The sequence below is a fragment of the Anas platyrhynchos genome, chromosome 3, assembly GCF_047663525.1.
Source record: "Anas platyrhynchos isolate ZD024472 breed Pekin duck chromosome 3, IASCAAS_PekinDuck_T2T, whole genome shotgun sequence".
NCBI lineage: Eukaryota > Metazoa > Chordata > Aves > Anseriformes > Anatidae > Anas > Anas platyrhynchos.
In genome coordinates this window covers 107,736,881-107,754,309 of record NC_092589.1, presented here as the reverse complement: position 1 = coordinate 107,754,309, position 17,429 = coordinate 107,736,881, and the positions used below count along the sequence as shown (strand labels likewise).

The window sequence follows — 17,429 nt, the reverse complement described above, 5'->3', positions numbered from 1 at the left end:
ACCAGGTTGCTCAAAGCAACCTGTCCGACCTGGCCTTGAATATCTCCAGGGATGGAGCATCATTTGGGCAACCTGTGCCAGTGCCACACCACCCTCATAGTAAAGAATTTCTTCCTATTTTTTCCATATATCTAATCTAAAACTACTAAAAAAATTTTTAAAATATTACCTGTTGTCATACTGCTATACTTCCTGAGACAGAGTCCCTCCTCATCTTTCTTGTAGGCCCCCTTCTTTAGGCACTGGAAGGCTGCTATAAGGTCTCCCCAGAACCTTCTCTTCTTCAGGCTGAATAAACCAAACTCCCTGTCCTGGTTTCAGTTAGAACAGAGTTAATTTTCTTCCTAGTAGCTGGTAGAATGCTATATTTTGGCTTAGGATGAGAAGAGTGCTGATGACACCCCAATGTTTTAATTGCTGCAGAGCAGTGCTTATACTAAGCCAAGGATGTCTCAGCTTCTTGCTCTGTCCTGCCAATGGGCAGGCTGGGGGTGCAGCAAGAGCTGGGAGGGGACAGACCCAGAGTAGCTGACCCAAACTAGCCAAAGGGGTATTCCATACCATCTGACGTCATGCTAAACAATATTATAGGGGTGACTAGCCGGGGGAGGGGGACTGGACTGCTCGGGGTTAGGTGGTGAGCAATTGCATTGTGCATCACATGTTTGTACACATTATTAGTAGTAGTACTATTATCATCATTATTGTTATTATTATTATTATTTTCCTGTCTTATTAAACTGTCTTTATTTCAAACTCATGGGCTTCACTTTCTATTTCTCTCCCCCGTCCCAGAGAGAGAGGGGGAAGGGTGAGCGAACAGCTGTGTGGTGTTTAGCTGCCGGCCGGGTTAAACCACGACACTCCCTCAGCCTGTCTTCATAGGAGAGGTGCTCCAGTCCTCTGACCATCCTCGTGGCCCTCCTCTGGACTTGTTGTAATAGGTCCATGTCCTCCACGTGCTGGGGGCCCCAGAGCTGAACTCAGTGCTCCTGGAGGAGTCTTATGAGAGCAGAGCAGAGGGGGAGAGTCACCTCCCTTGCCCTGCTGGCCATGCTGCTTTTGATGCAGCCCAGGATAGGGCTGACTTTCTGGGCTGCAAGCGTGCATTGCTGACTTAAGTTCAGTTTTCCATCCACCAACATCTGCAGGTATAATGTAGAATGAGGTTTGTGTGCGTAAATCTACCCTGACACACAGCAAGACACTGAATTTAAGATGGCATCAAATTAGGTTTAGGATCCGGAAGAAAGAATTTTGGAGATCTGCTTTTCTAACAAGCTTTTTCCAGTTACTCCCTGCATTTACGACAGAAACTTGTTTAGTAAAACAAAGGTTTTAGTAAAACAAAGGTTTTACTAAGGATTTATCATCCATGAAAGAGATGTCCTATAAAAACATTAAAAGGTTAAACAAATCATTTTCTGTGAATATTCAAGTCTTTTTTCTTTTTTTTTATCTACTGTTAAAAATTTAACCCCCAAGTCCTTCTCCGCAAGGTTGCTCACTATCCACTTGTCACCCAGCCTGTATTTCTCTTTGTGATTGCCCCAACCCATCTGCGGGACCTTGCACTTGGCCTTGTTGAACTGCATGAGGTTTGCACACCTTTCGAACCTATCTCTTTGGATGGCAGCCCTTCCCTCCAGCTTGTCAACTGCACCACTCAGCTTGGTGTCATCAGTAAACTTGCAGAGGGTGCACTCAGTCCCACTGCCCATGTCACCATCAAAGATGTACCTCAGATCGAAAGAAGGCCTGACTTTTGTCTTCTGGCATGCTATAGCTGCTAAAGGCTGTAGCTAAACATTGTGCTCCTGTTTAAAAATATAAATATGTTTCAGTAAGTAAATATATTTGATAAAAATGGAGTTTTTTTGCTTTTTTTTATTAAGCGGAGATTATCTGGGATGAGTCACAATTCCTTTATGGGCCATCATAACCTCTGCCAATTAATTACAGGAGATACCGAGAAAAAGAAGTAAAAGCGAAGAGCTCAGAAGGAGAACATAAGATTGAAAGGATTTGATTCAGACAGCTTGTGGGATCTAGTGCAGTTTTCAACAATGGCTGCATAAGCTGTGTCATTTGTATAGCATGTATTTTTCTTTTTTAATATTCTTTTAAAGAACATAAGCATTATGCAAGTGCTTGTGTTTTCTTGATTTTAAGCGTATGTAGTCTCTTGTTGACCATTAAATTGTGTGTTTTAACAATTTAACATAAGGTCAGATTTTATTTAATTTGTATTTCTTTTTATAATCTATCACAAGTATCATTTCTAAAATTAATTCCCCTAATTGTCTTTCCCACTGTGGTGTATACTCGTGCAGTCTTTTATTTTAATGTAAGACATAGTCATCTGCCTTCTACTGCCGAAGAGAAGGCACAAAACTAGGGGAAGTTGAGACAGAATTGGGCAAATCTGTTCTTAAAACTGAAAGTCCTGCTTTCCTTTTCTGTTTTTGCTTTCTTATAGGCCTTTCAGATCATCTGAAGTTCAAGTGTACTCCTTGCTAGCTTTCTGTAGGCCTCATTAACCTGGTTAGTGACAGACTCTTCAGACCCTTCTGCTACCAGGGGTCTGAGCAGTTTGTGGTAGGTTATCTGTGCATAGCCTTGAATGTTTTAGAGGGATGTTTCTGTTTTTAATTAAGAATTAAAAAGGGGGGGGGAGGGTGCGCATGAGGAATTTCTAGTATCGTATTACCTACCATGGTTTTAAAGGTGTCCATGCTACTAGAAATGCAGCGCCTTCTTGCGTTGCATCCTTTAGAGTCAGCTGAATCGATCATTCAGAGTCACTACAAAGAGTGTGTTCAGTTAAAATGGAATTTTTAATGTCTCTGCTCTTTTGCTGTGGTACTACAACAAGGTGACAGGCTTAACTGTAACCTTGGTGACTTCATCTCAGCTAGCTTTTGGTTCTTATAAAATGAAATGTCTACCTTTTAACACAGACCATGCCCTGTTTCTGTTGCATATGACTGCTTCCTCTCCATGCTCTCTCTTAGCCTTGGAAAGAGAAGAGAATACAGAGGAAAACCAGTGCTCCTAGTATAAATGTATACACGTGTATATTTTTATACAGCTATGTTTATTTTTAAGCATATTAATATTATATATTAATATAACAAAATTAATTATTAAGTCAGTTCAATCCCTTGCTTCAAGATCATGCTTTATTGTAGTAAGGAGCTATCAGTTTGTGGGTTTTTTTTTGGTGGTTTGAGTTTAACTTTTATTTTTAGAGAACTGTAAGGAAAGAATTAGAGATAGGATAAGTTATCATGTCAAAGTGGAAAGCTGTGTGGAAACTATTTAGAGCAACTACCTTGATTTACTACATAGTAGATAGTATACCTTACAGGTCTTTAACTTAAAATGGACTCTTCTCTTTTAGAAGAATAACAATGTATTGAAAATAAGTTTTAAAATGTTTTATTGTTATCTGTGTTTCTGTTACTCGGTGTTCATCTACTTAGGATTTTTCTAGGCATGCTAGTGGGCAAACCATATATAGATTTCAATCCCCTTGATTGTAAAGACGTACACACCAGTTAAATACAGCTGCTTCCCAGAAGGTACAATTTTAGACATTGTGCAATCTTGTTGAAACCAGTGGGACTACTTATCAACATGTGATGTGAAGTGTGTACACAACCCTTGCAGAATCAGCATGTATTTGATGATGTTTTCAACTCAGGAATGCTTTAGAAAATATTTCTGATACAGTTGACTGTGACCATTGTCAGAAATGCTCATGCATTCTTGCTGCTAAAATGTAGATTTTAGACCTTTGAATCTCAGCTTTTCTTTTCCAAAAAGAAGTTTTAATAACTGTGTTGTCAAAGAAATGAAGTAATGCTTAAAACTTCCTTGAAACACAGGTGTTTGTAGAATATAGAGCGGTGCATCTATATTCTCTATAATAAGATGATGTAAATCAGGGAAAAAAGATGAGGTATAAAAAGATGAAAGAGTGGGAAGTTTAAGGTAGGATAAAGCTAGTCTTTTTGGGGGTGGGGGATGGTAAATATACTTGTCATCTGCCCTTCAACACTTACGTATTTTCCATTTTTACTCCTTCATTAATCTTCCATTTCCTTTATCCTTGGTGCTACATTTTAGATCCCCACATTCAGCCTTAAAAGTACACATGCTTGCTGCTGCCTCTGTTGCTACCTTTTAATCTCACCTAGTTCACAATAAATGGAAGCAATGTGCATTTAAAATGCCATATGAAAAGTGAATTTTGAATAGTTCTTTCTTAAAGACTATAAATAACACTGTGGAACATTCACTTTATTTTTACTACTTGTACTGTGAAATGCAGGCGATTGTAAAGAGGCCATTGTAGAAAGAAATGTTTCAGAAATACACAGCGTGTTTAAGAATAGAAAGTCAATTCTCCTTGATCACATTAATATGTTTTGTTAAAAGCAATTATGTTGCAAGGATCCAGCTGTCCAAAACAGTACCTTATAATGTTAGATTAATTAGCATCATAAAAATGTAAACCAGTCTTTAAAGATACATTATTATGTCATGTTACTGAAATTCAGTTCATGTTGAATATGATATCTGATCTACTGTCATCTACTCTTTACTGCCAAGAACTCAATTTCTGTAGCAGCTCTTCTCATCTTTTAATACTAATAGTATTAAACACTCATGTGCTGTTTCTCACCCTTCTTTTGTCTATCATTAGAAAGAGTTAAACATTCAGTCTGTTTTGAAATAACATGCTGTTCGTGCAAATATCCTAGAATGTACTTAATGGGCCATCCGTAATGCTAGCTGTTTCGTCTAAAAACTTAGAACTAGTTGTCTGAGAAAGGAGTTTGGGGACAGATGAAGTCATCTAAATGCTAGATTTGCTAGATTGCTAAATATTTTTGATCCCTAAAGGGACATAAGACATCCTAACCTTTTACCTTTTCCTGTTCTTCTCCCTTCTCTTTTCATCCGTATGATTTAAATAGTGAAGATAATCATATTTCATGTCAGCAAATATAGGTGGAATTTAGGGATATTACAAGTGGGTAATTGATATCTGCCGTGTGACATTGCAGTACAGGGAAGTATTTTAAATGGAGAGACCTCAGAAAGGTTTTTTCTCTATCTAAAATGATCTAGTATGCGGTGTTTTCAGATATACCCTGGAGAAAGAAGTAAACTTTTCAACACTAAATATTTTAAAGTCACAAATTACGTAGGCAACTCAATAAATGCATCAGTAATCTGTTTTCCACCCTCTTTTGAAAAACTTTTCCTTGATGTATCAGAGTCACTCTGAGAAGATGGGAATACAATCTTTAATCTTTTAAAGTAGCTGTAGAACTAAGGAAAACTTAGTCCATGTTTGAAGTCTTAGAACTACTTGGGCTTAAACAAAAATGTTAACTTTTAATGCTGTGTATCTTCAGCTGAATTATAAAATGTAACTGAAGTGTTTGATATCCCAGAAGTTTTCAAAGTTTGGAGGAAAAATTTAGTGTTGGAATGTGTTAATAACAGAAATGAAGCTACCTTGTTATTGTAACAAATTATTTTTAAACTACAAGAACTTTTGTGTGTCAGGCAGACAAGGAATAACTATTTCGTTTGTGAAAGCCCTCCTAGTGCGATACCCAAACTTTTAAACAGAAGCTGCTTCTCATTTAGCAGCAAGCTGGTTTTCATTTATAGCAACCTTCCTTCAATAGTCAGACTTCACACTTTTTTACCATGCAAACTGCAGGCAGTAATTATCTGTAATAGAACCTGTCATCTGCTGAAGTGTATTCAAGTTCTTAACAGCAGCTGTGTGTTTTGAACTTAGATGGACACTTTTCCTGAGACAGAGTTATCTGGAAGCTTGCTGATAGGGTTTTTCTTTTTCATAAGCTCAAATACCTATACAGAGAAACACTGTAATGCTTGTCAGCAAATGTTCTTCATTGAGTAAATGAATTTAAATTAACTTCCAGTACTTTTTCCTCTGGGAGAAAAGATTGGATGATAAAAATTCAGGTAAAACTATTGAATTCTCAGAGGTGAGAGTAATATGTATTACAGAACTAATACATATATAAAGTTGGAGAGCAACTTTTTGCTCAGTCAGATAATAGGATCATATCATAGAATGTCTTGGGTTGGAATGGATCTCAAAGATCACCCAGTTCCAACCCCCCTGCCGTGGGCAGGGATGTCACCCATTAGATCTGGTTGCTCAGGGCTTCATCTAACCTGGTCTTGAACACCTTCAGGGATGTAATGGCAGGACAAGGAGGAATGATTTTAAACTAAAAGAGGAGAGATTTAGATGTTAGCAGGAAATTCTTGACTCAGAGAGTGGTGAGGCACTGGAACAGGTTGCCCAGAGAAACTGTGGATGCTCCATCCCTGGAGCTGATCGAGGCCAGTTTGGATGAGGCCATGGGCAACCTTTACCTTAAGGTCCCTTCCAACCCATGCTGTTCTAAGATTGGTACTATACATGCCCATTGTTTAAAAGTGTATATATATATATGGAGAAAAGAAAATGTAAAGATTTTTTGGATGTATGAAGAATATAGATGTAAGACTCCACTAATCAATTAATGTATTTTTGTGGAGGTATATCATTTTGGGAACATACACCTAAGTCATTTCCCGTTGTTGTGTGCTTTCCTGTTTTATTTGCATGTAATTGAAAATGAGAGGTAAGAAAATGGCTTTCTGGGAAAATTACATTGGCTGTGTTCCTGCATTGTTTTACAACAGCGGTGTCCTTTACAGATAGCTTGTTGCTTTTAAATTCATAATTTTAAAATGTTTGTTTTTCTTTCAGGTAGAGATAACAGATATTGAAAATGAAGAAAAAAGGTACAAGCTGTTCTTGGGACTTCTGGAATCTAGTCACAGCCTGTCTGAGTTTCAGCACTTGGTTTTACTCCTTCAAGCATGGCCACCTATGGAAATGAGCAACAGGTGAGCATTTCTTCAAGCAAAAAAAAAAAGTTTTATTGATTGATCATATCACGTAACTTTCAGTCAGTGAGTTCAAACATGGTTAAGAGGAGTATGACCTTTCAAAAAGATCATTTGGGGAAAATAAATGGCTTATTAAAAGTAGAATTGAATCAGTTTCTTTTAGAAGGTATATAGTATGCCTCACGCAGAAGACAGAACAATTTTGTTGTCTGAATTATTGCACAGGAGGTTTTTCCAAGTACTTGAATATAGAGTTACGTCTTTTACTCTCACTTTTGCCAGTATGTAGAAAATCCAATAGGAAGTTCTGACTTGCCTTTTTTTTTTTTTTTTTTGGTGTTAATAATTCTACTTCAAGTTATGCTTTACAGAAAAGTCTTTGAAAGCTAATGTTCATATGTGGCAGACAAGCTGCAGAAGGTAGAAGGTCTGTGCAGGTAATGGTACCAAGCAATGGTGCTTTTATTTTCTCGATCCAATGCCTCTCATTTCTGTTTCTAGATGAAATATCTGAAAGCAAAGAATTTATACTATGGCAGGACATATCCAGAAGATTCTAGCCCAACAATTTAAAATGAAAATAATTGTTTAAAATTTCAGCATGGCACCCATCAGAATGGGTATTTATTGAAACTGTTTACTGAAAATTTTGATTTGGGACATCTTGACTACAATTTTATTTATTGTTTCTTTTGTTTTTGTCTGTGACTTCCTGAACATGCTTAAAGGTAACAATTTCAGTTGTTCCATTCTGTAACAGACTCTTGATTTCTAAGATAAAAGGATTCATACAATCTTACATTAAGGCAAAAGTCACACATCCTTCAAGGAGAGCAGAAAGTACACTTTCTGGCTAGCCAGTGCAATGTAGCATGCTTTGTCTGACCATAGTTAGGTTAGAGACATTAAATTATACTTTCTTTGGATTGCTTTGATGGCATTGATTGCAACCTGTTTGAATTTGAGGACTATGCTCCCCAAAGTGTTTATGTTTATTGATTAGCCAGAGAAGTTCAGGTCTACCTTTTTATGAACAATAATTCTTTTTTTTTGTACTTGTAGAGAACCAGTCCATTAGAATCTAATCTGTAAAGGTTATTCACCTTCAAGCCTGCATTTTGTTTGTGATTTCTGGATGAAAATTAATCTAAATCCTATATGACATTTTTATGAACTAAATATTTTCTTCAGTGCATTGTGAATTACAAAAATTGCTGCATGATCTGTCACAAATATATATTCCAATTTTCCTTTTTAGTTTTAATTGTATCTGAAAAATTTGATGCCTTCCGGTGTGTGGGGAACTGTCAGACTCTGTTCAAGGTAGTGTTTAGATTTACAAAAAACAAAAAACAAAACCAAACCAAACAAACAAAAAACAAAACAAACAAACAAAACAAAACAAAAAAAACATAACTTATGGAGCACAAAGGAGAGTGAAATATTGCTGCAAAACGATTAGCAAAGATTTTTCTCCTTGGGCTGAACAGACAGTCTGAAGATTTTGTGAAAGCAGAACACTTATAAATAGACAGTTCTTGTTTACTGTTCTGTGATAGAAAAAAAAACATAAAAATTATTTAATTTTATCTCCCACTTGGTGTTGTTTCTTCAGACTCTTTGTCAAGTGAAAAAGAGAAAACAAAATAATGATTAAATGTTATTTGTATTCACAACTAACAGTGGGTTAAATTTCAGAGGTAGGATGCATCTTAGTTCCGAGATGTGGATAGCCTGAAAATTTGTACAAAATACTTTGAACACCCATATTTTAAGTCATTTAGGATCTAAAGCAGTGTAGCTACTAGACATACGCATAATCTCAATTCTAACATAAAGAAATCAATGTAGCTAAGATAAGGGGCAAGAGAACTTCTATTATCTGCCTTGACTATGCTCATGTCAGTTTTGTACTGGAAAGCCCACAACTAAGTGCAGCACTCCAGATTTGTCTCACTTAATGCCAAGTGGAGAGGAAGGAACACTTTCCTTGACCTGATGGCAATGCTTATGCAGTTCAGGATGCTGGTGGCCTTCTTTGATATGAGGGTATATTTCTGGCTTATTGTCACCTTGCCCACCAGGGCCATCTTTTTCTGCTCAACTGTTCCAGCTGATTGGCCCAGCCTGTACTTCTGGTTATTCCTCCCCAGGTACTAAACTTTGGATTTCCCTTTGCTGGGCAGAGATAAGCCACAGAAAACTGGTTACTCCTCTTAAGGCCCATCAGAATGGCAGTACAACCAACCTGTGTATCACCCACTATTTTCTAGTTTAGTATCATCTGCAAACTTTCAGAGGGTTCACTGTCTCATCATCATCCTGGTCTTCAATGAAGAAGTTAGAGTATTGGCCCCAGTACCAACCACAGGGGTGCACCACTGTTCACTGGTTTCCAACAGGACTTTGTGCCACTGATAACAACCCTTTGATCCTGGATTATCAAAACCAGTTTTGAGTCTACTTCTCTGTCCACTTATCTAGCCCACCCTTCATCAGTTTGTCAGTCAGGGTATTATGAGCATTGAAAGTATTGTTGAATGAAGGTATGTAACATCAACTATCATCCAGTCATTTCATTGTAGAAGGTTATCAGGCATGATTTCCACATTTTAAATCCATGTTGACTAATCTCAGTCACCTGCTTGCCTTCGAATTCTTGGAAATGCTTCTAGGAAGATTCGCTTCATCTCTTTAGCAGAGATCGAGGAGAGACTGACTGGCCTGTGTCTTAGCGTAAAGTCTTAAGGAACAAACTGAAAATTTATCCTCTGATTAGATTTTCATTTTTACTTTTGTTTTAAACAATTTCTGTTATCAGTTGAACTTGTCTTGAAAGGTGTCTTTCTTCACTGCCTTGTCTTTGCTATGAGGCATCAGAAATCCTTCAGGAGGAATAGCCCCCTTCTCTTTCAGTAGTAGTAGCTACCTTTACTGATTTCATGGAGAATCTCTGACTCATGATTCCATAACATGATTTACAGTGCAGGCTCAGGAAGTTTTCCTGAGCTCAGCACTTAATTCACTTTCACTGTTTACAGGGAAATAAAGAGTAGTTCAGATTTCCAGTTTTCTTTTGAGTTTGCCTAAAGCTCTAGACAACCAAAAATTAAAATAACTTTGATTATGTTAATAGAAACGAAAACAAATTTTTGTTTGGTTGTTTTGTTTTTTGTTGTTGTTTTTAAAGGTGGGCATCACAGGTTGCATTTCCCACTGTTACTTTATTCTTCAGTTCTCTCTGCTAGCTAGAGGAGTAGGAAAGACCTTGCAGTCTGTTCTCTTCCCTGCTTTAGCTGTGTTTTTCTCAAGGAGAAGAGAATTGAGGTTGCGTCTTGAAAGAAGAGACAGAGATGTTGTTTTCCTGCCCACCCCTCCCCTCCTAACCCTCATCATTCTTTTCTCATTAGGAATGATGCATCTCTAGTTTCTTTGTGTTTCTTTGTGGTTGTGGTTTTGTTCAGTTTTCCCTCTCCTACTAGAAGTTGTCCCAGTAGAAAAATTTATCAAAGGTGTGACAGTTTGCTCTCTCCTGAGGTCTTTGTGTTTATACTCTCATTGCTTTTCTGTTAATATCTGTTTTGTTTCTGTTATTAACAGTACTTGCAAAGCTAAGTGCTTTATAAATTCTGTATCTGTAGTCTTCAAAGCCCTCCTTTCTTACGCATTTCTAGTGCTTTCAAGGAATGTGCCTGGTATTTTAATAATAGTCAGCATGGTCATAGTTATGATTGTTGCAAATTCATCCCCTCCACTTAGTTCTATAGGCTCAGTCATCTATGTTTGGAGTTTTGTTTTTTTTGGAAGGAAAGTGTTTTTGTTTATTTTTGTTGTTTTTAAATAAGTCTAATGGACAAACAGTAAGTACTTTACAAGGACTTAACCTAAATTAAAATCTAGGCTAAAAAATAAACCATTGTTTAAAAATAAAAGCACAAAATTTGTATCTTTCAGTCTAAAGGAATATGTTTGGTGTGCAGAAACATTCTCAAACAGATTTTTGGCATTCATAGTAAGTGTGCTGTCATCAGAATGAATTTGCATGAACTCAAAACATCAATAGTTAATAATGCTCCAGAAATGAAGCGTTGTCCTCGTTCCACCCTCAGTCCTCCTACCTCAAGCATGATCGGCTTTAAAAAGTCAGCTACAGCTCTCTTAAGTATCCTTCAATATGAGAGAACATTCATTTTCTGAACTCTTACCAAGTAGATAGTTACATCTTTGCAACTCCTTCTTGTTACAATCAGCTGGGAATAGCTTACATTTCATTTTCATTATTTTGAATTTTATTTCTTAATTTGAATTATTTTGCTTTGTAAACCCTGGAGTAATTCATGCCAGCCAAGAAACAGAGGGTGTTTTGTAAGTACGATGCTCCGCAGCAATCAAAACCAGCAACAACAAAATTTTTACTTCCTTCCTTCTTTATCTGAGCTTTCTTTCCTTCTCTCCCTATTGTCATTGACAGTCATTATCATATGCTTATCTCTGCATTTTCGGCAAGGCTGCTAGCAATCTCTGCTCTGTTCTGGTGTCTTCTCTTCTTGCATTACTCATAAATTCTCTCTTTTGTCTCTGTTACATATTTCATGTCAGTAGTGTTCAGGTATCCTTACAAGATTTTCTTTTTTTAAATGTTCCTGAAACTGTGTTGCTGAAAAACCTGCCTTGGTAGATCAGTTGGAATAAAGCAGGAACTCTTTTGATAGTGAGTTACTCAGCAATCCCATTTTTTAAAGCAAATCATATGAAGAAATTGTTGAGTAAAGAAGAGAACTATAAGCAATTAAGCCAATTGTTTAGCTGTACGTATTAGGGTTTTGTTCAATCTTTACTTATTTGTTCTTGCTCTGCTGCAAAAAAAGGCCTTTGATGCTAACTGATTGTTTATTTCAAATGTAATAATATGTGCAGGAACTGGGGAATTTTACTCTTAGTCATCTGAATACTTAAAATCTCGGTTTTCAGCCTAGCTGTAAATACCTAATCCTTAAAATTGAATACCAAGCTAGAAAATAAAACTTATCTTTTGTAAAGGCTCAAAAGGAAGGGAAAGTAAAAGAACTGAAGCTTGGGGTCTTTTTCTTTACTTTAAAAAAAAAAATTATTTCTAATTAAAAAAAAAAAAAGAGTTCTCTGACAAAGATCAGTCTGAGGGTGTTTTTGTATTTCAAAACACTCTGATAAAAGAATGGCCATGTTGACTGCGAGGAATCACTGAAGGTGACTTGGTTGTTTCAGTCAATACTCAAAAATGTATACATTTTTTAAAAACTGGTGTTTAAACCCATGTTATTCATGGATGCTTTTCCATCTAGGTGTCTCATAGTCTCATATTCAGATGTCATTTTAAGCGCTTCATGAAGACATTAAAAAAAAAAAAAGGAAGAAAAAGATTGACAGTACCTGAAGCTCTGCAGTCCTTTGGAACTTGCTGCCTACGTTCAAAAGGCATTTTTTATATTCATTTTAAATATTGATAAGGTGTTTGGGAACTCAAAAAGACATGATTTTAGGGGCTCAATGGCTTAGTTCACGTTTCATTTTTTCTTAATGCAAAATGTCCCTCCAAAGATGCTTTTGGTTTGGTGCAGGAAAATAATGCCTTCATTGCAAGTTTGTGAAAAAGTTCTCAGCATGGAAAAAGTAATTTACTTTTATTTATTTAAAAATAAATAAAAATGGTTAAATTCATGAAAGAAGAAAACTGAATTCTGCCTACAGTTGTCAAATTTTTTGGTGACTGAATCTTGTTTTTACGTAGAGATGGCAGATGATGCTTTATTTGATAGCAGACCACAGAAGGTCAAATAATTATAAGGAAAATTATAATTTTCAGAAATCACAATTATATGTCAGAAAAGATTTATATATGTAAAGTATATATCCAATGCTTAACTTAAGGCATGCCATGTGCAGCTTTATTTATTGAATGGTCTTGCATCTTTCTGGTTATATCTAACTTTTCTAACTGTTCTGTTTCTTTGTAACTACTTCTAAATGTGCTTTGAAGTGTGATTTTTGTTTTCTTCTTCTAATGGAAAATTCTTCTAGGTTTTCTTAATGTACTCTGGAGGCAGCAGCTATAAAAATGGAAATTCATGATGATTCTCCATGCCTCTAAGCAAAAGATGGATCACATAGCAGGAGCTATTAATTTAGCCAGTGGCAAAGATGGAGTTGCATATTGTTTTTTTTCTTCTCCTGACCTTACAGGGGTTTTGTAGATCAAGTGCATCATGTTTTGCCTGTCAGATAAGTTGGCTTCTTTGGGTCCAACCCATCAGGTTGGAAGGAGAGGAGGAGGAGCTGTGCTGCTCCCAGCCAGGCTCCTGGCAGCAGTTTGTTCAGTGACTGTGACTGATGGAAAGGCTCAATTAAGTTGTCAAAAAGAATGAAAATCATGACTTCTATTTAGTTTGCATTCAAACTCACCTACTCTTAGCATCTCTGCCTGGTGTTTGTGTTAGAATATAATGTCAGCTTCCAGTGGAGCTGGTTTTATTTGTTTACAGTATGTACTTACGAAAGTGGAAGCTGAACAGGAGAGAGCTTATATATGTATGAAATAGTAGGTATTAGCAGTTGTCCTCTACCAAATTGTCAGACGTATTCTTTGTTATGTGTCAGCCCAACTGATTTTTTTTTTAACAGACTCCATTTGCTGCTGTAGTTATTATGTTACTTTGAACAATTGGTGCTAAATAATACCATTGAAAAACAGCACTTTCAAAGCACTTTACAGCTCCTTTCCACTTGTGCTGGACAAGTATCTTAATTTGCGGTGAACTGTAAGGCCAACCTGTCAGATTTGCTCTTCCAGTGACTTTTTTCCATTCTTCAAACAAAACAAAATAAAAATATATCCTGCTTTTTTGGGATGTTGATTAATGACCAGAAATTCATGGAGTTTTTTTTTTTTTAAACCACCTTTTGTGCTTTCTTTTGCGTATGCACAGATAAACATAATGGTTGTGTGTCGTGGTTTAACCCGGCCGGCAGCTAAACACCACACAGCCGTTCGCTCACCCTTCCTTCTCCCTCTCTGGGATGGGGGAGAGAAATGGGAAAGTGAAGCCCATGAGTTGAGATAAAGACAGCTTATTAAGACAGGAAAATAATAATAACGATAATAATAATAATAATAGCGATAATAATAATAATGATAATAACAATAACAATAATGATGATAATAGTACTACTAATAATAATGTGTACAAACAAGTGATGCACAATGCAATTGCTCACCACCTGCTGACCGATGCCCAGCCTACCCCTGAGCAGTCCGGCCCCCCTCCTCCAGCTAGCCACCCCTATATATTGTTTAGTATGACGTCAGATGGTATGGAATATCCCTTTGGCTAGTTTGGGTCAGCTACTCTGGGTCTGTCCCCTCCCAGCTCTTGCTGCACCCCCAGCCTGCCTGTTGGCAGGACAGAGTGAGAAGCTGAAACGTCCTTGGCTTGGTGTAAGCACTGCTCTGCAACAATTAAAACATTGGGGTGTTATCAGCACTCTTCTCATCCTAAGCATTCTACCAGCTAGTAGGAAGAAAATTAACTCTGTCCTAACTGAAACCAGGACATTGTGTTACTGTGGCTTTATGTGGTCTTGATCTACACTGTTAAGTGTGATTTTAGACCATTGTAGAAGTGTATTGAAATGCATTAACTTAACTCAAATAAGCAAAATGGCAGTGTGGATGTGTTCTAGTGTTACACTTCATGCTCTCATTTAAAAGCTCCACTCTGCTGCCTGTTTCTATCAGTACGTCCAGTCCTAGAAAGTACACCTATCACTACCAACAGTAGTCAGGCATCTCCATGATCTAGCAAATAGCTGCTGCAGGCCAAGAAATGTTCCAGCGATGAAATTTTATACTAAATGTCACCTTTGCTAGCATGCATGATATAACTTACATATGCCTACTGTCTGCCTTCTGTTTAAGGCTGACCATGTAATGGTGATAGCAGATGAAGTTGTATTCATTTTTGGGTCCCTTGCGACAAGGATATTATTTTGATCGAGCATGTGCATTGATGAGAAACGAAGCTAAGGGAACTGGGGCTGTTTAGTCTGGAGAAGAGGAGGCTGAGGGGAGAGCTCATTGCTCTCTGACTACCTGAAAGGAGGTTGCAGCAAGGATGGTGTTGTTCTCTTTTCTCACATGATGAGTGATAGGATGTGAGGAAGTGATCTCAGGTTGTGCCAGGAGAGGTTTAGATTGTATTTAGGAAGGATTTCTTCATGGAGAGGGTGACCAAGCATTGGAATGGGATTTCCAGGAGATATGGCGGAGTCCTCATCTCTGGAGGTATTTGTGATGTGTAGACATGACACTAAGGGACGTGGTTTAGTGATGGAACTCAGTAGTTCATGGTGGCTGAACTTGGTGGTCTTGAAGGCCTTTTCCAGCCCAGGTGATTCTAGGATTTTAACTTCTATATGAAATAGAAAGGACACTTTAAATACAATAATAATAATGACCATAATAAAAAAGTACCTACATTCATATCTACTAATGGAGAAGTACAGTTGCATATAATTTCTCTCTACAGCATTGTTTCTATGGGCTATAAAATGGGTTTTATAGAAGATAGATATATTTTTAAATGTTTATTTTTTTTTGTGCTTGTTGGACTGGAAAAATTAAAATTTGAGTCTTCTAAATTTTTTCTAAACAAAGAAACTAGACAGGTACTTGAGAGACAGATTCTGTTAGAATTTGATCAAAGCTAAGAAAATTAGGAATTCTGGTTTTATGTCACCACTCCCTCAATACCATTTTGTTGGGGAAATTAGCTGGTACAAAGACAGGAGATGCTGTTCGTATGCTGTTCCAATTTGATCAGTCTTTGTCTGGTGTGTGATTCCTCAGATAACAGTATGTCAGAATTCAAAATACTTCTTATAACTTTGTTGCATTGAAAGAGGGATGGCGTCAGATTAGTAACTTGTCTCAAAATGTTTTCTTCTCTGTTTCATGAGATCATACTTTAATTCTCATACATGTGCACAAACTTCAGAAAATTGTGTGTATGTATGTATATACACATGCATGTATATGTATATATGTGTATGTGTACATATAAACATCTTTTTTTTTTTTTTTTTTTTTTTTTTGGGGGGGGGGTAGGTTGTGCACAGATGGTAATCCCTGGGTGAAACTGGGGACTGCTATGCTACAGAGATGCCCAGCTGAGGAAAAGGAGAGCACGGGAAATGAAATTTTGAAAATCTGCCGTTCTTTGTATGACACTAAGCACATGCTCCCTGCTGAGGTAAGTTTTAACATTGTTTGTGGTGGATATGAGTCCTGTTTTGGAATCCCAGTGCAAGACAATGTTGCCATGCTGTATCAAGCCCAGTGGAGAGCCAGCAGGATGATCAGGATGCCGATACACAATACATAGAGAGAGGCTGAGAGAATTGGGTTGATTCTATCTTAAGAAGAGATGGCAGAGGGAGATCATATTGCTGTTTTTAAATATGTGGAAGAGAAAACATGTAGAGGAGGCAGAGACAGTTTCTTTTTAGTGATTAAATGAAAGGCAGGAGAGAGAACTTGCAACCTGAAAACTGTTTATCTACAAGGAATAGTTTTTCTCCACTGAAGTGGTGAAACACTGGAACATGCGATTGCCTGGAGAAGACATGGAATCTTCATCCTTGGAAATATTCAGAACTTGGCTGGATCATGTCATGGGCGATTTGATCTTGTCAGGCTGGCTTTGAATTAGGAGCTAGTTAGATTATATGACCTTTAGAGGTCTGTTCCAGTGTAAATTCTTAGAAGTATTTGTAGAAAGGCTTTAATAATGCATTGCTATTGAAATCAGTATGGCTAAAGCTGTTCATTAAATAGTGAGTAATTTTCTCTCTTATAAATGTATAACGGTTTAGCGAGGAATCCTTGAAAATGTGTTGGCGATAATTTATATACAAGCAATTACTTTGTAATAACCGTGTGATATTCTGTCTTGCTCTACTGTGTAAGTATACTTCCATACAAGCATCTCTACAATTATTGAAGTGTTTTGTACATAAATATTGTATACTAATCAAGACAGGCTTGAGAAATGCTTAATAAACTTCATACAACTTTAGAGTAGTCCTGCGCATATTTTACTAGGCTCATTAATCGCATATAATCTTTGTCGTGCAATCACAGTCTTTGCTAGAGAAAACAGCTAATGTTAAGACCAGAAGCAGAACAGAAAAGACACATTCTATTTAAAATAAATGGGAGGGGGTAGGCTGTGCTTTTTTTTTCAATAGTTAGACTGATTTCCGTTCAAAATCTGTGTAAAACATGACTCCAGAAGGTGTCAGTAATCTGAAAGGTTGCATTATTAATTCACTGGCTTCACCAAAACTTTTGGTTGAAGACAGGTGTCTATAACTTTGAGACTGGTGTTAAGTGTACATGTATGTAGCTTTTCTTTACAGGATTGAGTGATGCATGATCT

The 17,429-nt window shown here is 37.1% G+C and overlaps 1 protein-coding gene across 3 annotated transcripts in view; it reads left to right on the top strand.

Annotated features, from left to right (window-relative positions):
• Positions 1-17,429, top strand: part of NBAS (NBAS subunit of NRZ tethering complex) — a 177,912-nt gene that overhangs the window by 143,205 nt on the left and 17,278 nt on the right. For all 3 annotated transcript variants that reach the window (XM_027455253.3, XM_027455251.3, XM_027455252.3), the window contains 2 exons: positions 6,815-6,954; positions 16,097-16,241. In XM_027455253.3, the coding sequence (XP_027311054.1) occupies positions 6,815-6,954; positions 16,097-16,241 (285 nt within the window). The remainder of the gene's footprint in view (positions 1-6,814; positions 6,955-16,096; positions 16,242-17,429) is intronic.